Source organism: Blastocystis sp. subtype 4, assembly GCF_000743755.1.
Source record: "Blastocystis sp. subtype 4 strain WR1 chromosome Unknown seqid_0184, whole genome shotgun sequence".
Lineage (NCBI taxonomy): Eukaryota > Bigyra > Opalinata > Blastocystidae > Blastocystis > Blastocystis sp. subtype 4.
The window spans coordinates 1-21765 of NW_014569363.1; the positions used below are offsets into that span (position 1 = coordinate 1).

Here is a 21765-nt window from a genome sequence, read left to right on the forward strand (position 1 = left end):
AGAATGAAATGGATTGATGATTGTGAATTGATTGTTACTAGTTGTATTGAATCTCTGTTTATTGATGATCGTTTCAATCCTGATATATCATCATTGATATTGAACAATTCATTGATATCATTGAAACGAATTGAGATAGGAGATGATTGTTTTGAGAATGTGAATCGATTTGTGATTGATGGATTCTATTGTCTGATATGCCGGTTGTTTTGTTCAGTTTTTTCGATTGAGGAGTGACACATCAGGTAAATGTACTATCTACTGAGTTACACTTCTCTTTGTTAACATCATTTAATGAATTGAAGCTGAATAGCATATTATCCACAGACTACACCTAGAACCCGTTCCTCTAAACTCATGTGACAAAATGAGAACGTTGTGTAAAAGTATATTATGCCTCTTCTTTTAAGAATTATTAAATAGAGCCACAAATCTTGAAGAGCCAAGAGGACAAGCCGCAAATAGTCTACTATCCACAATGTCGTTTAGGTTACTCAAAAATCCCTGGATATCAGTCCCATTCGCAGTAGTCTCTGCATTTGTATATCCTGAAGATCAACTGTCTTGACTTTCCCTGACTTCCACAATCAATGAACGCATTGGATGCATTGCGATGATCGATGGAAAATCGATGCAACCCACCCTCAATCCAAACACAGATGGTAAGAGGAAACGAGAATGGGTATTAGTGAACAAACTTAGGGTACGAAACTATCAGCTGAATCGAGGTGATGTTGTGATGCTAAAGTAGAGGCTTTAAAACGGTTGCATTATCTAGATCGCCTCAGGATCCAACCCGCTATCTTGTCAAACGGATTGTTGGATTACCAGGTGATTGGCTGCAAATTGAAGGAAACAAACTCGTATGGTAGAATAGGTAGTGTCAAAGTACAGATTGAGATTGAAAAGGGGCATTGCTGGGTAGAAGGAGATAATTACAAGAATAGTATAGATAGTTATCGATTTGGACAGGTTTCTTCTTTTTTCTGTTTTTTTCAATCTAGATTCCTCTAGGATTAGTGGAAGGAACCATTCAGTATATCATCTTTCCTTTTCGACGGATAGGAAGGATTGCTCCGTTTTCGAGTCCTATTACTCGTATTGTTTTTAAAGAAGGTGAGACCAGACATTTTTATGTTTGTTTCAAGCATTTTGAAGCTGTTTGAAACATGCGACTGTTGGCCAATCAGATTGCGGGAATGAATCTCACACTCAATAATGACCTCTCTCACAGAACGACTCGATATTGCTGCTCACCTTCGTGGTATTAGTATGGCATCGAGAGAATCCAATTCTTCTCAGACAGAATGGACTCGTAAGTATGATGCCGAAAAGTCGCAGTATATTTGGATCAATAACAAGACGCTAGTGGAGTACACAGAGGATCCATTCCATTTTGCCTCTCCTCTCACTGTCCCTCCAGATGTGAGAGATCGATGGATTCAGGTCTATGATGAACGTGAAAAGAAAATCTTATGGGTAAATCCATCTTTGGGAAAGGAACAGTGGGTGGACCCAGCAAAGACAACAATGTCGACTGAAGTCCTGTATCGTTATGTAGGTATTATTCATGTAGAACTCCTCGTATCGCCAAAGCAGTTCATCTAGAAGAGTATGCAATGATTCACTTCAATCTACAAGGACTTAGAAAGAGTATGTCTATTCATAAGGCCTTGGTATTTGAACCCCATCCATTGTCGCATCCCTTATTGAAGATGGACAGAACCTTTCATTCTGCTGCTCTGCTATTCAATCAGCATCTTTGGAATTATACAGATAGTTCTCTCGGCAGTAAAGATCCAGAATCTCATCTTCCAAAGATGATTGCCTTGCTGTTAATAGCCCCACCTCTGCTAGTGGATGAATTATACTGTCAAGTAGTAAAGCAAATGACAGAATGCAGCAACCAGTAGTATCATAATTCTTATGACAAATAGATCAATTGTAGACAAAACCTGGAATGTGTTGTTGCTTCTCGTATTTAGTCGACTTCCCTCTGATGAATTATATCCTTGTATCGAGTTCTATGTACAGAATAGTACAAATACTCTGAATATGCAATTCACGCAACATTGTCTAGAAGTGATGCGATCATGTCATGAGATTGGACCCATCCAGGAAGTTCCATCTATAGAAACCATGAATCGGGTTCTAGTGCCTCTTGAATACGATTGTGATCTGTAGAAGAATGAGAAACAGTCCTTTACAGTTCATACTCTCGTCGGAAAGACAGTTGTCGTGGAAGTACCTTTAATGGCAATAGTACAGGACTTACTTACTGTTGTTGCGACTGAATTACACACACAAGCAGGAACAGCCCTCTTTCGATTATTTCGTGTTGTTCCTGAAGGAGAGATTCCGCTTCCATCTTCCCAACGTGTCTGTGATCTCGTTGGTATGGCTCAGTTGCTGTATTCGATTGCCTATTATCTACCTTTCAATCTGAAGAATGAAACCATGGTACAGTTTGTGTATTATCAAGCCGTTCATGATCTTCACGGCGGTCGATATTTTCGGTCTGATCAGGATTATTATACATTAATCTCCCTTGCTCTTCAGCAACAACTTCAAGACTTCTCAGGAGATAATCGTTTACTCTTGTTCGTTTCATGGAATCATTTTATTCATAGCCAAGAGATTATCAAACTACTGCCTCCTCATCTTGCTCAACCCAATCGTCGAATGATCAGTGAAGCAGAAGTGTTAAAAGTGTACTCCAAACTCCGTGGTTATTCTCCCCATGAGTGTGTTCTTTCTCTCCTGGAATACATTCAAGCATGGGATGATTATGGTGTTACGCATTTCTATGGAACAGTAGGTATTGAAAAGTGTGTTTATGGTAGCAATTATCTCCTGAAGAGAATCCAGATAGTCTTTTGGGTGTGGCCCCGAAGGGTATTCTGGTAGGTTCGCTGATGTCTCGATCCTATACATCCTTCTTTCCATATTCATCTATTGCAATATGGGGACATTCATCCAATTCTATCTCGTTCTATCTAACTACGAAACCCCTCCAGATTCGGTATTCGTTTACTGTGCAACACTCTGACGAAGCATTTGAATTGATTCAGTATTATTGTAATCACTTCAGTGTTTGTTAGATGAAATTGAGCCTTGCTTTTCTTGCTTTTAACAAACATATCATTATACATATTACACTATTCTTCTTCATCAATCTTCAACAAACCCTTCTTCTCCTTCTTATTTCGGTCAATTCTCTCTTGGATAGTATCTAACGTTGCCTTGCGAGTTACGCTACCTCCTCGCACTCTCTTATTCTGCTTCTTTGTCCTCTGCGAATACAAGAAGGCACCAATCGTGGCAATCACAACTACAACTAGAAGAACAACTATAGCAATCGTAGTCTTCGACACTGGCTTTCGAAGAATCGGATTAATCGTCATTACGAAATACATGCCCTGAGGGAAGTTCTGAGGGGCATTCTCATAAATCAAATAAGAAATATCCTGCTGCAAAGCTACTGTCTGTGCATACACATAATCAGCAATACGCAGATCTGTCGTCACACGAACATTGAAACATACATTCTTTGTCTCTGAATCCGAACAATCTCGCTTCAAGAACACGTTGATATTCTCCTTCTTGGCAAGCAGCGTATTACGCACCACATCAATAAAACGACTGTTCACATAGACTTCGTAGTTTTCCATCGTGCAATTCGATACCATGAACTTGAAGTCAATATATGACGAAGAAGAATCCGGACGTGTTGACAGACATGATGATGTATCAACCTTCTCCCATTGAGGATCGTATACATTAAGAATACAACGACGAGTCGATTCACCAAACGAGTTACGAGAACAGGATCCATATGACATCTCACCTGTCATAATACTCTCCCATCCCTTCTCCTTTGGACAGTACACAATATTACATGTGTACAGAGAAATCTCTCCAATCGTTCCAGTGTTACTGTCATTATTTGTCTCATCAATCTGCATACGATAAGCATTGTAAGACTTTGTATTTGGAATCACAATCTCTGCACTTCCATATTGTTCTCGGAACAGGTTGCGATCATCCACAGTAATCAACACATCACCATTCTCCTTGTCCCGCATTCCCAAAATCTCAAACTTCTTTGGATGATTCTGGTTGTACGACTGTGTGGCTCGCAACACAACCTTGTTAATATACTCAAAACGATCAAAGTAATAGGTGAACTGAATGAATACAGGAAGATTCGTGTCTCTCCATGGTGTCATCGCAAATGAATCAAAGGCAGCAGAGGCAGGATAACGGGGATTAGGAGAATGATGACTATCCGAAGCCTCACCACGATCCGTTCGCAACATACATGTGCCTGATAAGAGGGAGGCATACATATCGAAATAAATTCCAGTGTCAGGAGCCTCTTCATAACGATGCAACTCCACAGCCAACACGTTGACACCATTTTGCAGCACACTTGTTGGAACACTGCTTCGACGCCACACCAGACTATCATAACGAGAAACTGCCAAGGTGCTTTCAGTCACTTCATCTGATGGCATGTTTCGACGCACCACTTCCTGCCCATTGATATATGCCACAATTCCATCCATAATCTCTAGATCAAAAGCGAAGATCGGGTATTTGTTCTTATTATCAACAGTGAACTCTTTGCGGAAATATACTGTATTCGTTGTAAAGTTACCGAACTCACCACTTGCAGCCATCGGCCAGTTGCTATCCTTGAAATTCAGAGTGTTCCAATTCTTGCTGACTTTGGATGAAGCATAATAGTGCATGGGCAAGTCATCAAGAATGGCATAATTTATAGTGAAGTACTCAGTCTGCTCACCACTACCATCTGTCAACAATAGAGATGTCAGCAGATCTTCCCACGAATCCTTCACCAGAAGTTCCTGACCAGTACTCCACACTCCTGAAGAAGCGGTTGTTCTCATAACCACCCGATAATCCGCATTTGCCATACACAAAGTTTTAGAGTATGCTGAATTGGTAAACTCAACACTCAAAAGCTCTTCTCCTTCCATCGTGTAGATGGATACTGATTCTCCTTCACGACCATACGAACGAGACAACGTCATTAATGACTGATTATCAGGGCAGGTTCCGACATTAAACTCCACCACAACTTGATTCTGACCCACCTCATTCGATGCCGTCACTGTATATTTGTAAATGCCTTGCTTTGTGAACGAACCTCGAAGAGTAGTTCCTGACAGAGTCACTCCAGAAGGAAGAGTTGGGCTGACAACAAGAGGCAAGAAAACTCCTTCGACTTGCAACGTCACCTCAAATTGCTCACGCACAGCCAGCATCAAAGAAGGCTCCGATACTGTAATTGTTGGTTTCTCAGTCACAATTGTCTTGAGTTCTCCGGTGACTCGGCTGCCTCCTCGTGAATTCAAGTACAAAAAGTTGATTCCATCTTCACGCTCCAGGTTCAGTGTACATGTTTCACGATTTGACAATCCACATGTTAGAGAATACTCATAGGTGTCAGCAGGAAGACAGAAAACAACACTATATCTACTGCGACTGAGATTCGTCTGTTGATACACAGTTTCATTATTCTTTGATATAGTCAGAGTACCAGCCAAACGTTCAACCCGTGTCGAATACAAGAACTTTCCATACTGGCAGCCTGTGACAGTAATATATAATGTCTTCGAAATATAACCTCCATTATTCGAAGCCGTGATTGTGAATGCAGTCCGTGATATAGATACTGTAGGAGTTCCAGCTAAAGATATAGCTGGACCATAAATGTTAAGGCCACTGGGTAGGTCAGGTTCCACTTTCCAGTTCTGAGGATTATTATTTGCAGTAAGTGTCAGACTTTGCATGGCTTCAAACTGCTGAAGTGTTACCTCTGTCACTTCCGCTCCAGTGCTATCCTTAATTGATAGCGTTGATGGAGGTTCCACATAGGACACTTCTAGAACTATTGTGGTTCGGAGAACAGTGCTTCCCGATGTGGCTGTGATGGTGTAGGTCGTTTCATCCGAGTCTTCGGAGGGAGAACCGGTGATCATTCCACTGGACTGAATCATCAAACCAGCAGGCAAGTCCGGGTCTGATGAGAACACAGCACCAGGCATCGTCACACCGAAGAACACAGGTGCGTTTCCAAGAATACTCACATAACGATAGTAATGCGTACGTTGTGTTGTATAGGAGAAAGCAGTCTCTGGAATATGACCCAACTTCAAAGCGGGAATCTGAACATATTCCTCATCAGACCCTTTCTTCCATGTTAGAAGAATACCAAAAGCATCATTGTTTGAGAAATACTGAACTTCAATCGGATAATATCCAGCTTGGTTGAACGTGATCGATCCTTCCTTCTCGGTCATTGAATTCAAGCATCCCCAGTTCTCAATCACATTCTGATCATTGATCATCAAACGAGCACCATCTCGATTCTCCAACTTGAACATGTATTCACCTGACACATCCACATAGAGATAACCCTTCCACACTACATAGAATGTAGAGAACACTTCTCCGGGAATATTCGTCCACGCAGAACCAGCAGACAATTCTGAATGATAAATATTCTCATCCACTGTTTCCACCATCAATGATAGAAACGAAGAGGGGAATGTCTGTCTCTGGCAGATTTGCATACCATTGAGTCGATAATACTTTGCAGCCAGTCCACTCACAGGAAGACCACCAACTGTTACCTGAACTACTGCTGTCGTCACTCCCAACGGACCTGTTGCACTAATTGTATATTCCCCAGTAGAGCTCACTGAAGAAGAACCACTAATCACACCAGATACAGGATTAATGGAAATACCAACAGGCAGACTTGGAGAAACTGTATAGGAAGTCACATACGAACCACGAAGACGAGGACGAGTTGTATCAATCGTACCTGAAATGAATGTAACAATATCACTTTCCTCGAGGAACGAAGGAGCCCTTCCTCCAACAAAGGTTACCACCTTATCAATTGTCGTCAGAGGAAGACTGGCAGCTTCCGACATGTACTGTACATGTAAACGAGCAGCTCCATCCTGATTACTGAAATACAGTCTCATCAAATGACGACCCGAAGTGAGAGAAATTGTACCATTTCTGGTCGTCTCTCGGTTTGTAATAAATGAAACTACAGGTACTGCTGAATCATCAAACAGCAACTTAACACTGCCTTGACTAGTAACAACGAACGTGTACTCAGCTGCACCACCAATGTTCAAATAACCAGTGATACTAGCAGAGAATGTTTCTTCAATTCGATCATCTAGACCTGGCCAAGTATGGTCCTGATCTGAAGAGTAATCATCAGCCAAATCAAGAGTCTCCAAAAGTGAACAGACTTCCGCATTATTATCATAAAACCATGATTCCTCATAAAGGCCATTTGTTAAAACACTTGAATAATAGCATGCACTAAGACCCGCAATATTAGCTTCCGACTGCGCTATCAATCATTTCTCTTCTTAGATTCCTACCCTTATAATTGAGAGTAAATGTAGTTGAAATACTTCCAAACTGATTTGTTCCCGTCACCTGATACGACATACGCGACACACCTCCGTTGTAAATACCCGAAATCGTTCCACTCGTTGTATTGAGAGATAGACCATTTCCTATCACAGGAGAAATGCTGTACTCTGTGAAAACTGTATTTCCCACGAAATCAATAGGAATAATGGCTAGGCCACTGTATACTGTCTGCTCAGTAAAACCAGTTGTCAAATAGGTGGGCTGACCCACAACTATACATTAATATGGAACATGAATATTACCTCCAATAACAAAAGTCCCAGAATCTCGTCCAGTAGTAATCGTATACGTCGTATATGGAGATGGCTCGGAAGGAGTACCCGAGATAACTCCATTGGCATAACGAAGACCGTTCGGAAGGACCGGATTAATTGAAGCAGTACGGGAAGTGGTTGTACAACGAATCTGCGCAGATTCACCAGTTGTCACGACGTTCTGATTCGTTCCACAAGATATCGTTGCAGCATTCACGACTACATCAAATCAGTAAATGGAAATATACTCGAAATCGCTATCATAAGAACCACGAGATAGAAAACCAATCTCATTTGGGAAAAAGAAATACTGTAGATGTGATATGAACAGAACACAAGACACAACACAAAACACATTTCAACAATATCTTCTATTAGAATTCGATTAATGTAGTGTTTGGATTCAAATATCTATTTATAACAAACAATGATAATCATATTACAAATTAACAAAAGGATACGAAGACATCAGATGAATACCACAGGTACCATAATAGTCATCTGTTATAGCAAGGCGAATGTAGCCATTCTCACCCCATTTCTCACCCCAACTGTTCTTCACAATATAGTAAGGTTTAGTGGCATCCACACTGTATCCTACTGCCAAAACACCGTGATTCAGAGAGTGGCCACAGGCAGAATCATCCAATACACCGGATTGGTAGTTTTGGAACACCACTGTATCTGCCTCAATAGCTACTGATACCGGATTACGAGCAATTGCCTTCATCAATTCATACGAGCTTCCTGCAGGAACATCATAATACCCAAGAATGCTCGTCTTTGGAGGAACCTTTTTGCATGAATTCTGTCTTCCAGCATACGGATAGTCATCCCAAAGAGGTACTCCATCCTGCATCACAAATTCAAATGCATTGTCCATGAGACCTCCACTACAACCATTATCCGAATAATCGCAATCAACGAGATACTGAGGAGACAAATCAACCAGTTCACCTGTGTAGATGGCATAAGCTCCTTCAATAGATCCAACAGCACTAAATGCCCAACAAGAACCACAAGATTTCTGATCTTTCACTGTAGACACTGCATTTTTCAATCTCCAGTCCACTTCACTAGGCAAACCCTGTTTTAGTGAACTAGATCCCGAAGTCGGATACGCCTCGGTTTCTAACAACTCAAATTCCTTAGCCTTCTTCACAATGGCCTCGTTGACGACAAACCGAGCAGCAAATTCCTCGTGTGACAAATCCGAAAACTGAGTGACTCCCAAGACGTAAGAAGACTGTCGCGCATTATGTTCCTTGATAATCTCAAGATTCACTGCAAGTTGAGCTTTGCGAAACTTCTGTTCCGACTTATCTACATACTTCTTTCCGAACTCTGTTACGTATTGCAGAAAAGCATCATCCAATTGGAAATTATCTCCATTGACATAGAGAAGACAAACTAATAATACTACTACACACAACATCCAGATTATGAGAAAGAATAACAGAAAACAGAACTCTTTCGGTCATAAATGTCTGGCAGAAAATAGTCCTATTTTCGTTATATAGTCTAACAAGAGAGCTTTGAACAAACAAAATCACACATATGTGGATGTACCAACAGAATCACGATCGTGAAAAACGCTACACTGCAAACCTTGCTGTCGCAAAAAAGAGTTCACATCCAGCTGATTGCTAGATGCCATTTGGAGTTCATGAGCAAATTTCCCAAAACTACTCTTGCGAGAGTATATAAGATAGTCACTCTCCTTTAACAACATCAAATCCATGATGGCTCGTTTTGTATATAATTCCCAGCTGGCAGCCTTCCGAATCTTGGCTTCTGCGCTATGTCCAATTGGAAAATCATTTGCCACATATGTGTTGGTAGGAAATGCCTTCCTTATTTTTCGTATGGCAAAATCTGAATCTGATGAGACTAAAACGTACACATCCTGTAGTTGAAGAGAACGAGCTTTCATATACCGCCAGACGAGCGAAACCACTCTGGAAAGGACTTCCACTGGAAGCATTTCCTTCTCTACATAGTTCGCTTTTTGACCTCCCAATCGTAGCTGCAGTCCAATGATGGTCCGTTCTCGCAGAACTTGGATATGATTGTTGATCACTGTACATAGAGATTGACAGGGGTTTAGCAGAAGACGTAGCCAGATGGATCGCACTTCAATTCCCATCCTTGTTTCACTGGTATGATTGCTTGAAATCAAACCATTTTCAAGTAGTGTCTTTTGGTAAAACTTTGGTGTCAGCGACCTCGACGTGAAATCAGAGTATGTAGTTAAGAGAATAGTTGGAGTCTTCAACAACGCGGATAGAGGGTTTCGGGCGTAATAAGGAGCATTTCTTGCTGTTGGAAGATAGTTCCACTCGTAACGATGCAATCCTTTGACTATAATCAATCCAACTCCAAGTATGTACTAGGAAAAGAATAGGAAAGATGTGGAAACGGAGGAAAGAAGAGAGTCGTGACATACTCGTGAAAACTTGAAACTACAATATTAAACCAGATTCGTATGTACTTTGAACACAGCGGTCTGTTAGAACTCCGATAGCCATAGCTGTGAAGTACCCACGGATCATATTTCCAAGCCCGCTTTGGGCATGTACTTGATACACTACAACGTTTGTTCCACAATGTAGCTGACGATCAAGGGTTGATTGAAAGTAACGGTTGAGGAGAGATTGTTGAGGGTGGTGTGGTGGTGGAGATAAAGAAGGTGGAGCAGAGGGTAGAGGAGAAGGAAACAATGGACGGGAAGAGGAAAAAAGGGAAGATAAAGGTAATAGAGACGGTATGGATGATGACGAAAGAGACGGCATGGGTGAAGCAGAAGGTGAAGATGATAGTTCCAGAGATAATTTGGATGATAGTAAAGATGAATCACCCGATGACATATTAAACGAGGTCGACAAAAAAGGCATCGACGATGCACGAACAGATGAGGTCACTGAAACTACCCTGTCTACTGACAAATCAACAACAGAAGCATTAAGACCAACTGTTGAACTGACCACATCAACAGAAGGCGATGAATCAGAAATTTCAATTTGCGATCCTTGAACAGCTACGAACTCATGAGAGGGATACGCAGACTCGACTAAAGATTCATTCTTACCAGATACCGACATCCCCCTACACAATAACAGAAGAAAACAAATAAAACGTATTAAAAACAGAATTCATCTCCTTCGTCCTCCAAAAACTAGCATCACCATCCACTGCATAACTACTGATCAAATCAATAACAGACTAATAACTACTTATCAGGAAGTACTTCTATTATGAACTGATCCACTTCGACGTGAGAACGGTCTCCAAAACCAACACTCAAATAGACAATGAGGAAGAAGACACAACATAAAACTAAAAGACTACTCCTCCTCACTTGAATCATCGAACTAAAAGAAATAAAATCGCCCACCGAGGGGCTCGAACCCTCGACCACCAGGTTAAGAGCCTGGCGCTCTACCGACTGAGCTAGACGGGCTAGTATAGTTTCGATTCTAGATTATAATAAGAATAATAATTCAACTCTTCTTTTAGATACAGACGAATCATGGAGAAGTCTGCCACTCTTCCTCTCAAAACTGTGAACAATATCGTTACCAACACACTAGATGGAAAGGTGAAATGCAGCAAATCCTTTGTTAAGATTGTTTTTATTCAGCTCCTGTTAACATATCTAGATGCAGCTCTGCGGAAATGCCTTTATTGGTCAACTGGCTATGGAACTGTGCTCGCAAGCAGAGAAGGATAATTCTAAAACCATTAACGATCAAATTGTCTTTAAATCCTTAGAGAATCTAGGGTTTCATGAACTGGCTGAAGATGTCAAACAGGTGAGTATTTTTATCATCATTTATACTTAGAAGATTGCAGATCCCGTTGGAAATGATTCTAGACTTTCATCTGTAGTCATTTGCTACACAAAAGAAACGATCACAGAAGCGAAAAATGCTGGAGATTGTAGAACCGCCACTCAAAAGTGTCTCTGTGGATACCAAATCAAATTCCATAGACGGTAGCAAGAAAACGTCCTACGATGTTTGCTAACAATCAACAAACAACAAACGAACGGAATAAACATCATAGTATTCACAAGAACTCCCAATAAGCGACAGTCTCGCTTCTTAATTCTCTTTATTTCGCACGAGCTCTCATCTGTCTTCTCTTGCGTCTCAGACGTCGCATACGCTTCTTTGCCCACTTGGCTCTCATTCTAAACACGTTACAATCTTGCTTCTCTCACCAATAAACATTTGTCTGTCAATCAAAAACAACTACTTACTTTGAATAATGTACTTACAATGTGAAAAAGGATTCATCAAACCAAGAAGGGGTAAATAGGTGAAGCTATAAATAGATAGAGTCTAATGAAACGAACCCCCATAGGAACAAACAGATCCTATTTTTACTATTCCAGAAATCTCCATATCCAATAATCACGATTATTCACCACTTCGTCTTTCTCACTTATTCTGCATAGAGCTATTGTATATACATGGTATTTGGAAATTACAACGCCTGGAGAAGTCATCCTATTGCAAATCCAAAACTCTATCAAGCTTTCCCTGGTTTTAAGTGGGCAGTAGGTATCTTTGCTGTATACTGCTCTGGAGAATGGGTGTACGATTCTCTGGCATAAATCCTCATTATTAGGTACAAGAGATTCATCAGAAAACCAAAACCCAAGACTATCGAGGATGAAATGTAACTGTCGATTTCAATTGTTTCCTTCAACAAATAGCGAACTAGAAAAAGGATCGGAAGATATCCTGATATGGTACAACAATCCAATAGTTATGAAATCGCATTGCCAATCGGATTCGCATTAAATAGGCTTTTAACTGATAAAACTACACATTATCTTCGTTCAATACCAAGACCCATGGAATTGCTTCCACAAAATCACTCATTTTCGCCTTTATTTTCGTCTTGCGACGAATAGAAGCATCACTATTCACAACTAGCCCATCAGTCAATTGTAACATCTTCTCCAGTGCATGACATAGAATCAAATCTAACTGAGATGCTTGTTCTAGAGTGGCTAATGATAAATGGGATAAATCCTACAAATAATCTCAACGCTTTGTTCTCACCATCGAGTCATCCATAGCCCAGTCAGGTAACATCGTCAGGACAGATTGAACAAGGTCCTTCATAGATTGAATGGTGAGACGAGGGTTCCATAGAGCTTCAATGATGTTCTGGATAGCAGAAGCTTTCGTGGTTGGTTCTTCAGGAAGGGAATGTGCATTTAACGAGGGAATGAACGGTTTCAAGTATTCAATCGCTTTCTTAGAGAGCTGATGATCGGAACTTAAAGGGAATGGCCGAGCAACTCCTGAAATATAGATATTCAACATCTACATTACACACCATTTCCATGAGTACACTATGAACAAACCGCCAATACTCCTCTTGATGGTGACTCACCAGAAACCGACATAAACTCTCAGACATGCTTGTATTGTTATGACGGAGAAAACTCCTGTATTCGGACACATACCGACTTCCAGAGATAAAATACTCCAACTCACAGGAAGCCGCAGTTATCAGTCGAATAAGCTGTACACGCTACTGATCATCAAATACTCTCACATCAACCTGTCGCACTCCAATATCAAACGTTAGCTGCAACGTGTCCACATCTGTAGTGGGTTCCAGATCCGAATCCAGCAAAATCACATGACGTAGGAAAGAGAGTGAAATACCCACACGAACAGGAATACTACCGAGAATCAATACAGTGTGGATTCCCTTTGCCTGATTCAAATGGACCTCCCGGATAGCCTGTTGGAATTCTTGCAATGTGTGAACACCATAGAAACTAGATGGCACCGAACACTCACAACATACCATTGAACTCTAGTGCATTTGTTCCGATAATACTGAGTCAGATACTGGCACATTCGTAGAGAGCGACTATAGATACCAAGGACTTGACATGTTGAGTCCTGAAGATTAGTGAACTGAATAAGAGTTACCTGAAAAAGACAGTTGACCAAGAAGTCAAGCATAAAGATCTTCCCGCTACACTGACAGAACACTTTGTTCCAATCCTGACTTTTTGGAGATGCAGTGTTAGTTGTTGAAGGAGGGTTGAAGTTGGCAGAAGAGTTAGAGGTAGCAATATGCACAGAATCGTCTACAGACCTGCTATCAGCCCATTCTACAGATCCACAACTACACTCACAACAGGCTTGCTCACTACATCCAGCAAGAAAAGGATGTGTGTAAATACGAATCATTTCAAACACGACAGAGAGTAATACATCATTCCCCAGCAGCGTACGCTGACCTCTATCACTCACATTCAAACAGTACTAATACCGTTGTAACAAGAGAAACCCCCATCGTCTCCACAATGCATCCAAACACCGTGCTTGAGAAATTGCAAGCGGACACAGAACCAACAGATCCTGAACAAGACTACACTCTTGGAGATGATCGTTTTCAAGAAGAACCACAAGAGAAGGAATCAGACCCTGCATTAAATCCTAATAATCACATCAAGAGACCATATGAACTCGATCAATATCCTCAGAACGAATATAATTATGGAATATGTCAATCAGTAAACACCGATTGTTCTTCTGCTTCTCATCAACACTCTGAGGAAGAGTAATCTCACATTGCTGAAGATAACCGACAGGAATATCCTTCGGAGCCTGCTCTAGGTGCCAAATAAATACCAGATTTTCCGGTCTATTCTCAACAACCTAACAGACTCCTACTCCACCTCCATTAGCTTTCCAATACCTTCACGAAACTCCTTTCCTCCAGGTAAAGTTGTAGACAGCTTCTTCCCTTTGTTTCTATTTCTCATACATTTGACACATTGATACATCATTGAAGAGTCTGCTATTAACACTGATATCTCTAATAAACGGAAATAAGCATTATCAGATGCAGTACGATTTTTGAAGACAGTTGAAGACATGATAAACACATTGTACTCACCAACAAGAAGCTCTTTGGTTGGACCCAGATACGTCAACCATTGCACACGCCGAAGAGGAGCATTGTCTATTGATCACAGCTCTCACTATCCTCTACCACTCATAATAGCAACCTTCAACTGCGTGTATGTGTGCAAAGCCAGTTCCCATAACTCCTTATCCTCTGCAGAGCAGACAATAATGACTGGACCACGAATACGATTACTTGCATAGAAGTGACGCAATACGCAAGCCTTTAATTCAAGGACCTCTTTATTCCCTACGCATACACATCGCTCATCAGTTCCCGATGTTGAGAAAAGCTGACAAGCATGATAATTATCGAGAGACTGAAGGACACTGAAGATACGCTCTCTCTATTCTGAAGTTGATTAAAAATACACCTACACACCATCCATCCACTTCATGATCATTCTGTCTATGCAATTCATCCCCTTGATACTCGAAACGAAGAATGGTGGAAAGGGGTGGTAAAGGAAGAATTGGTACTATGCTTCATTATTCTCTTGTTCTCTCACAAGTCTTATCTGCTAGTGCTACTAATTGTTCTGTTTGCTCATCTTCTCTTTGCTGACGTTGCATCAATTCCTCTCCATATGGTAGAGTACTAGTGATCAGATCACTGCAGTATCTTCACCTCAATACATATCCCGTAATATCATATTCACCACCAAGAGTAAACCAACATTTATAGAACCAATTGTCTTTCCCTCGATCGATATCATGAGGATACTGCTTGCATCGCTCACACAGCCATTCACCCTTGATATGATCCCATTATATTATTCTTACTTCAGGCAATTCTGTCAGTGGAGGTGTAGTACAACTCCAATGATAAGCTCCATTACATCCATCACAGACAATAGGATCATGTTCATCCTTTCGAACTCGATGGCATATACAGCACTCATCATTAGTATCCGAGAGAGACGAAACACCACACTCAGGAAGGAATAATGGAGAAAAGTCTTGATAGTAGATTTGTTCCTATGGATCAATCCCTTTTCCTCTACTCACCTCAGCCACATTCAATACATGCTTCCAAATCGGAGCAAAGAGCATTTGATGAAGGAGATATGACTCCAATTCCTTCTTTCCTTTGGTATGCAACTTATTTTGCTGGACCCATTGAGCCGTGAAGATGGCATTGTCTTCCCATAGTGTCAGTACTTCTATGGTGTGGTTGATACCGAATCTAGTTACAAAGAAGGAATAATAGCTACCTTCGATACATAATTGCATTAATTAAATTATCCTTTGGGTTACTGTTGGTTCGGAATGATAACTAGAAGTGAAGGACTCACTCATCTCCCACCACCTGAGGCAGAGAATGATAATTCCATTTGGAAATGTCTTGAATTCCTTCAGATCCCTTGTAGCAGCGTACTCCATTTCGCATCTCCATAATACTTGTATTGGTAAGGGTATTATCAGTATGGGCTTCTGGATCCATCATCTCAGGTACTTCACGCACACGCATGTGTCTCAGACGAACAGATCGTAAGTCCTGTTGAAACTTAATGGTGTGGAGATTGGTCGTAGCATGGAAAGCAATCACAAAAACATCAATCCACTGTCGCAAATCTGGATCAAAGCACTGAAGATTGGTATTCACAAGGCACGAACCACAAATCCATCTACGATTAGTCTGACTCTGCTCTCGCCACGAAGTGCCTTTCATCATATAGAAGTCGCCCCAGATGCAATTAGTATGGAACAGAGAATGGCACCTAGAGCACGTATAGGTGACATTGGGATTGGAAGAGACAGGGAGATGACAATGAGCACATAGAGGCTAGAATGAGAAGCCAATCGTATATCTTACCATCTGCAAAGGATTCTCATAGATGAGTTTCTGACAAGAGTCATCCTCCTGTTTGCTATCTCTTATTCACTCATCTCATTCTTACGGAACCTCTTCCCATGTTTTTTGGGTCATTCCCATATATGTCTTTGTCTCTGCTTTAGTCTCTCCTTTATTGTGTACTGACAACTCACTCTCCGATTCCTCATATGGATTCTCCTCAACTGGCATTACACACACCTTCTTTGATTCTGGAGAGAGAGATGGCTCTGTCGGAAACAAAGTAAGTTCAGAAGCTGGAATAGGTGAAGAGACAACTGGTGATAAGGTTGGATTGGTTAGAACTGATTGTCTAGGTGATGGATGTTCCGACTCTAGTTCTGACTTCAAAGAGATGGATGAAGATGACTGCTCCAGTTCGGAAGTCACGACTGAACTACCTATTCGTTCAGGATTAGGAACTTTGATTGTATGACGTGAAGTCATGGGATTTGGTGGTTGAGAACTATTTGACGGACAATCATTTGATGACTGAGAACTATTTGATGGACAACCATTCGACATCTGAGAACCATCTGATACCCGTGAACCCGAAACCAAGGCATCAGAACCTGTGGCTGGAAGAGGAATAACAATCTTCATAGCAGACATCTCTACATCCTTCTCACGCTTTACAGATAATTTGTCGTCTAAGGAGGTGGTTAATACTTCCTTATCCAATACTCTTTCCAGCTGGTTTTCATCTGATGATCCCTCTGACATTTGCTCATTCGAAAAAAGAATATGCTGTCTCTCGTTGATAGTCATTAAATGGCTGACAGATGGCAAATTTCCATTAAGATCAGGCACCATTTGAGAGTAACTAAGCGAAGATGGAATATGAAGAGGAGAACTCAAAGGTAACGCCTGAAAGATCCGAAACGTAATTAGAGCTGCGTTCTTGACAAACAACGTGTAACGCGACAAATGGGTATTGAAACAGTCCCGAATGTAAGGATACAACTTCTATAATAGTAGTAATAGACAACAACTACATCATAGCCAACAAATGCCAAATTGTCAACAGGCACGTCCACCTTTGAAAATTTATTGATTCCTGATAGAGAAATTCCTGGAACATAAATATCTACTATTAATACGTTGAAAAAGCTTTACAGTTGTTTTCTTTCCCTTTCTCAGGAAGTACCACCCACGGTGTCACCTGCATATGAAAGAACAAAGGCAATCATACAACAACAGGATACAGACGATCACTTTCTTTACCACAACTAATAATCACTCCTCCTTTCTACAACTACTGGCAAATAAAAGATACATTCTGCTTGACACAGGCGTGAATGATTTCTTCATTCGACATTACTATCGCGAAGAGAAAAATGACGGCAATGTCGGTTCCCTAGTGGCAAATGACTTCGATTTTCAATAAACAATCACAATAACGAGCTCGATTCGTTCTAGAATCTACTACTACTGGCATCACCTTCAAATCATCTTTCTGATACAACTTCTCGCACACCTCTTTCATTACCTTCTACGCATCATTTCCTCATGATTTTCCCACAGTCATCGTCACCCCTTCAACCTTTGCATTGTGGTGATGTTGAATATGTTTAACTACAAACTCCCGCCCATTGAAATACTTGTCACACACCTTACAGGCGTAATGATCCTCTGTCGCATCGATCAACTCATCCATAAGAGTCGCTTCCTCTTGGCGGATCTCCTTCTCCTGTTCTAACTCGGGACTCGAAGTGTTTAGCTCCTTACTCACAGTCTGATTTGCTATGGACTTAATGAACAAAAAGGTGTTATTGTCCAAGGCAGCACACCACGCCTGGTCCTTTTCATTCTCTTCTTCACACTCTCCTGAAGCACGGATTCGATCGAAACCAAAACGCTACTGTTCATCTCCAACCTCTCATATACATGGAAACTAATCCCAAACTCCTGGTCTGCTGCACTATGCCAATAATCATATCCGAAGACCCGACGCAGTACATGCACCAAAACGTACACACGATCCACATCCGAAAGGTCTGGTACCTGGTCTGCAAGGATATTCAAGCACGGTTCCAACGAAGTATCTAGTTCCCAGTACTTCTCCAAAGCATGGAGAATCTGGAGCAGAGATGCAAGATCGGAAGCAATCCGATCAGGTCGATTAGCTACGGTTGGTAACAAATGAGAATGCTTGGGTCGCATCTGACTCCGACAAGAAATACGCCACTTGCTCTTATCATTGGTGAAGATATCACTCATATATTCGACACTGCTCCCATCCAGTTGATCCACAATCAGGGATACATCCTCTTTGGATGCACACAGTACCCATACAGGTCGTGCAATTCCAGGGGGAGGACACACCATAACATCACCATACCACACCGCCTTAACAGTGGCTTCAGCAGGAAGCAGCTTACGGAACTCGGCTCGAGAACAACCAGAAGGAACAGACTCAAAGTATCTACCCATGATCCCCTTAACAATCCCTCACGCTACACACGACCACCATGAATCATCCAATCGATTTCTATAGGGACTTTGAATTGTTACAGTATTCATTTCCTCCTTTTTCAGAAAACTACCAGATGCGATCTCTTCACACATAGCAGCGTGAGCACTACGAATCTCTGAGGACAAGTCATGAAGACGAGTCAGATGATAAGATGGTAAATATCGCTCAAGCATGAATTCTTCGTGACAATAAGTCTCAAAGAATCGATGGGCCACTTCTTGGTCATAATGAGCTTGTTCTCTAGTGTTCAATACTTTTAGGAACTACAAACGATACAAATCGGTTATGAGCTTCTTCTGGTGTAATATCATTGCGTTGACGATACATGAACTGTTGAAACGACATACGAGGGGTTGTATTTGCCAGAGCAATATGTGGAAGCGTGCGATCTGCCCTTTCCAATCTACTAGAGTGCTTCTAGATCAAAAATGACAATTCCCTATAGTACTGAATGATGAGAACCTCCACGACGACTTCTCCGATGATGGCTCAATACCTCGTCTTCCGAATAACTGTTATCACTACAATCAACTAAAAACACCAAGTATACCTAAATGAAGAATGGCTTTCATCACTACTTGAACTGGAATCACGACTCCGTCTACAAATAAAGACGAACCAACAACAACGACGATCGTTCACGACGCTGAACAGGCACCACCTTTTTTCTACAAATCAGAATTCAGAAATCCATTAAATACAAAATATCTCGTCCAAAAGCATCTTTCACATATACTCGATCTTCCGTTTCCTAGCAATTACTCTATTGTGTCCAAATACTACCATGACTTGGACGGTACTGTAACTCAAATACTGAGAGAATATGGTTCTCTGACAGATTTGCTGAAAAACCGTGTTCATCGGATCTCTCTTTTCTCCTCATCCAGTTCATCAAACATCATGACAATTAAACATATTGAAGAAACAAGTAGAGTATTTGTCATTTCGAGTGATAGAATAGGGATTACAGAGTTAGGAGACAATAAGGTGATGAAGCAGACTGTAGATGATGCTTTTATTGATGTCATATTTAACTTCGGCTTTCATGATATAGGCCTTTATGAAGAACGATGTGAAGCCCAACTTTCTGTTCGATTACTTGATCTATGGAATTCGTATTATTTGGTATGGTACAGATGAACTGAATTAGATATAGCGGTGTTTGTGGATTTGTTTCTTACTTCAAGTACAAGGACTACTTTGGAGGAAAGGAAATGATAGCAATGCTCTGTGCCATGTAGTAGCGATCCCTTTGCTTAATTGCAGATACTACATTCTAGCCGTTGTTGATTATATCATCTCCTTCATTTTCATCAAAAAATCATTCTTGATTGGATCTCTTCCAACTGTTGGTTTATTTGTGCTAGTTGAGTGTAGGGAAGCAAGTATTGCGATGCAAAGGAATTCCGAGCCGAGTCTAAATGTGATTTTGGAGATTATGAGTAATTATAGATGCGTTCGTTTCCTGTAGCTACACATTGACAGTGTCAGCTGTGGTGAATAAAGAGACTGTCGTCTATGTGTTCGTTAAGCCCGTTGGAAGTTACTATACAAAGGATGGAGTCTTATGTCGGGATGTTGTCGAAGAAGATGCTGTTGCTGTGATGGACTCTTTTCGTGACCGGCTCCATGAGGCAGTGTCGAAGAAGGGGAACTAGTGGTTGGTCTGTTTGTTTCATTCTTTCATTCAACTCTGTCTACAGGTCCTGAATGGAAGAGGAGGTTGCAGTTTCAAATAGTAATGAATCTGAAGTAGACATTTCTTCCCTTGATTGTTCTTTTTCGCATCTGTGATGATTTCTAGATTTAGTGAATAAAACATGGAGAGTCTATGCAATATCACCTATTCTATCCACTGTAAACGAACAGTCATTCATAAATTCGCTTGTTCCTTCATTGCGTCAAGAATATGAAAAGTATTCAGGTCCATTGAACAATGTCAAACTATTGAGAGTATTAGTACACGAAATTGAAGCGATTCAGGGTTTTGATTATTGTGTTGGATACAATCTCTCGTTTACAGATAAAGATCGAGCTATTAGTTTATACTGTTGTATATTTGCTCAATATCCACGTAGTACACACGTTTCACACTCAATGCTCCTAGTAGTGTTTAAATCTCCTATTTATGATAGATCAAAGGAAAGAAGGAGTTGAGGAAGGTTTTTCTAAACTGGTTCAAGAAGGCCTATGATGTGTTCATCAACTTGTCTCGTTACCGGTTCTCTTCGTATTCATTCTCTGTCAATCTCATAGCTAGATATCAACTGCAGCATCTTTGTGAGACTGCCTTTTCTCGGTCTTTGAATCGAGTGAATGAGAATATGGTACTCTCGTTCTCCGTGCCAAGTGTTGTAGATGGCATGAGTCACATTCATATAAGTGTCCCTGTAGAAGATGTTCAGCGGTTAGTTTCGGCGTATGATCATTCAAAGAAGTGTTGGGAAGTGATACAAGATCATTTCCAAGAATTGGTGACCATGGATCCAGAAGTATTGTTATTAACACAGATAAGGTGTGCGAATCTTACTGCAACGCGTGATGGACGTGTAAAGTTTACAGAAAAACAGTGTATATCAGAGTTGGTGAATGCCTTATCGCAAATGCTTGTAGAATATTGTGTTTGAGAATCAATAACGACTCGAGTTCCCATCTCTAATTCGTACATAAAAAACAACTCCAATGATCATTATTATACGTAAACGAAACATAACCTCACTGATCCATAAGCATCACAGGGGTTCTGTCAGCAATAGGAGAAGCAGC

At 40.9% G+C, this 21765-nt stretch overlaps 12 protein-coding genes across 12 annotated transcripts; 5 read left to right on the top strand and 7 right to left on the bottom strand.

The window, feature by feature from the left end:
* Nucleotides 1–631: 631 nt before the first annotated feature.
* On the top strand, nucleotides 632–1166 carry JH06_2913 (mitochondrial inner membrane protease; the record flags this gene model as incomplete). The annotated part of the gene is made up of 4 exons (XM_014671195.1): nucleotides 632–747; nucleotides 779–863; nucleotides 895–972; nucleotides 1005–1166. 4 exons carry the CDS (start codon nucleotides 632–634, stop codon nucleotides 1164–1166), a joined length of 441 nt encoding a protein of 146 aa, XP_014526681.1.
* A 654-nt stretch (nucleotides 1167–1820) lies between these two features.
* Nucleotides 1821–3101, top strand: JH06_2914 (unconventional myosin-VIIB; the record flags this gene model as incomplete). The annotated part of the gene is made up of 5 exons (XM_014671196.1): nucleotides 1821–1909; nucleotides 1938–2148; nucleotides 2185–2600; nucleotides 2631–2814; nucleotides 2844–3101. The coding sequence occupies 5 exons, from the start codon at nucleotides 1821–1823 to the stop codon at nucleotides 3099–3101; spliced, it is 1158 nt and encodes a 385-aa protein (XP_014526682.1).
* Nucleotides 3102–3158: 57 nt separating this feature from the next.
* JH06_2915 (hypothetical protein) lies at nucleotides 3159–8039 on the bottom strand (the record flags this gene model as incomplete). The annotated part of the gene is made up of 4 exons (XM_014671197.1): nucleotides 3159–7405; nucleotides 7437–7703; nucleotides 7734–7964; nucleotides 7994–8039. 4 exons carry the CDS (start codon nucleotides 8037–8039, stop codon nucleotides 3159–3161), a joined length of 4791 nt encoding a protein of 1596 aa, XP_014526683.1.
* A 145-nt stretch (nucleotides 8040–8184) lies between these two features.
* Nucleotides 8185–9226, bottom strand: JH06_2916 (cysteine proteinase; the record flags this gene model as incomplete). The annotated part of the gene is given in 2 exon segments (XM_014671198.1): nucleotides 8185–9155; nucleotides 9169–9226. 2 exon segments carry the CDS (start codon nucleotides 9224–9226, stop codon nucleotides 8185–8187), a joined length of 1029 nt encoding a protein of 342 aa, XP_014526684.1.
* A 68-nt stretch (nucleotides 9227–9294) lies between these two features.
* JH06_2917 (hypothetical protein) lies at nucleotides 9295–10297 on the bottom strand (the record flags this gene model as incomplete). Its single annotated transcript, XM_014671199.1, has 3 exons — nucleotides 9295–10106; nucleotides 10136–10207; nucleotides 10237–10297. The coding sequence occupies 3 exons, from the start codon at nucleotides 10295–10297 to the stop codon at nucleotides 9295–9297; spliced, it is 945 nt and encodes a 314-aa protein (XP_014526685.1).
* Nucleotides 10298–11404: 1107 nt separating this feature from the next.
* Nucleotides 11405–11771, top strand: JH06_2918 (hypothetical protein; the record flags this gene model as incomplete). Its single annotated transcript, XM_014671200.1, has 3 exons — nucleotides 11405–11557; nucleotides 11588–11602; nucleotides 11634–11771. 3 exons carry the CDS (start codon nucleotides 11405–11407, stop codon nucleotides 11769–11771), a joined length of 306 nt encoding a protein of 101 aa, XP_014526686.1.
* Nucleotides 11772–11858: 87 nt separating this feature from the next.
* On the bottom strand, nucleotides 11859–12151 carry JH06_2919 (hypothetical protein; the record flags this gene model as incomplete). Its single annotated transcript, XM_014671201.1, has 4 exons — nucleotides 11859–11957; nucleotides 12007–12019; nucleotides 12047–12071; nucleotides 12103–12151. The coding sequence occupies 4 exons, from the start codon at nucleotides 12149–12151 to the stop codon at nucleotides 11859–11861; spliced, it is 186 nt and encodes a 61-aa protein (XP_014526687.1).
* A 318-nt stretch (nucleotides 12152–12469) lies between these two features.
* On the bottom strand, nucleotides 12470–13084 carry JH06_2920 (hypothetical protein; the record flags this gene model as incomplete). Its single annotated transcript, XM_014671202.1, has 3 exons — nucleotides 12470–12574; nucleotides 12599–12787; nucleotides 12818–13084. 3 exons carry the CDS (start codon nucleotides 13082–13084, stop codon nucleotides 12470–12472), a joined length of 561 nt encoding a protein of 186 aa, XP_014526688.1.
* A 405-nt stretch (nucleotides 13085–13489) lies between these two features.
* Nucleotides 13490–16715, bottom strand: JH06_2921 (hypothetical protein; the record flags this gene model as incomplete). Its single annotated transcript, XM_014671203.1, is given in 17 exon segments — nucleotides 13490–14021; nucleotides 14052–14218; nucleotides 14249–14426; nucleotides 14456–14536; nucleotides 14550–14579; nucleotides 14591–14747; nucleotides 14778–14939; nucleotides 14952–15036; nucleotides 15068–15168; nucleotides 15199–15302; nucleotides 15318–15442; nucleotides 15473–15667; nucleotides 15698–15875; nucleotides 15904–15965; nucleotides 15996–16475; nucleotides 16506–16560; nucleotides 16591–16715. The coding sequence occupies 17 exon segments, from the start codon at nucleotides 16713–16715 to the stop codon at nucleotides 13490–13492; spliced, it is 2817 nt and encodes a 938-aa protein (XP_014526689.1).
* A 1188-nt stretch (nucleotides 16716–17903) lies between these two features.
* Nucleotides 17904–19785, bottom strand: JH06_2922 (hypothetical protein; the record flags this gene model as incomplete). The annotated part of the gene is given in 12 exon segments (XM_014671204.1): nucleotides 17904–17945; nucleotides 17956–18015; nucleotides 18046–18098; nucleotides 18141–18381; nucleotides 18411–18948; nucleotides 18988–19239; nucleotides 19271–19416; nucleotides 19448–19520; nucleotides 19550–19600; nucleotides 19629–19667; nucleotides 19701–19750; nucleotides 19762–19785. The coding sequence occupies 12 exon segments, from the start codon at nucleotides 19783–19785 to the stop codon at nucleotides 17904–17906; spliced, it is 1569 nt and encodes a 522-aa protein (XP_014526690.1).
* Nucleotides 19786–19899: 114 nt separating this feature from the next.
* On the top strand, nucleotides 19900–20657 carry JH06_2923 (hypothetical protein; the record flags this gene model as incomplete). The annotated part of the gene is made up of 7 exons (XM_014671205.1): nucleotides 19900–19927; nucleotides 19961–20022; nucleotides 20054–20124; nucleotides 20156–20236; nucleotides 20266–20347; nucleotides 20377–20441; nucleotides 20471–20657. 7 exons carry the CDS (start codon nucleotides 19900–19902, stop codon nucleotides 20655–20657), a joined length of 576 nt encoding a protein of 191 aa, XP_014526691.1.
* A 52-nt stretch (nucleotides 20658–20709) lies between these two features.
* Nucleotides 20710–21626, top strand: JH06_2924 (hypothetical protein; the record flags this gene model as incomplete). Its single annotated transcript, XM_014671206.1, has 4 exons — nucleotides 20710–20773; nucleotides 20804–21105; nucleotides 21135–21229; nucleotides 21260–21626. 4 exons carry the CDS (start codon nucleotides 20710–20712, stop codon nucleotides 21624–21626), a joined length of 828 nt encoding a protein of 275 aa, XP_014526692.1.
* Between the last annotated feature and the right edge of the window lie 139 nt (nucleotides 21627–21765).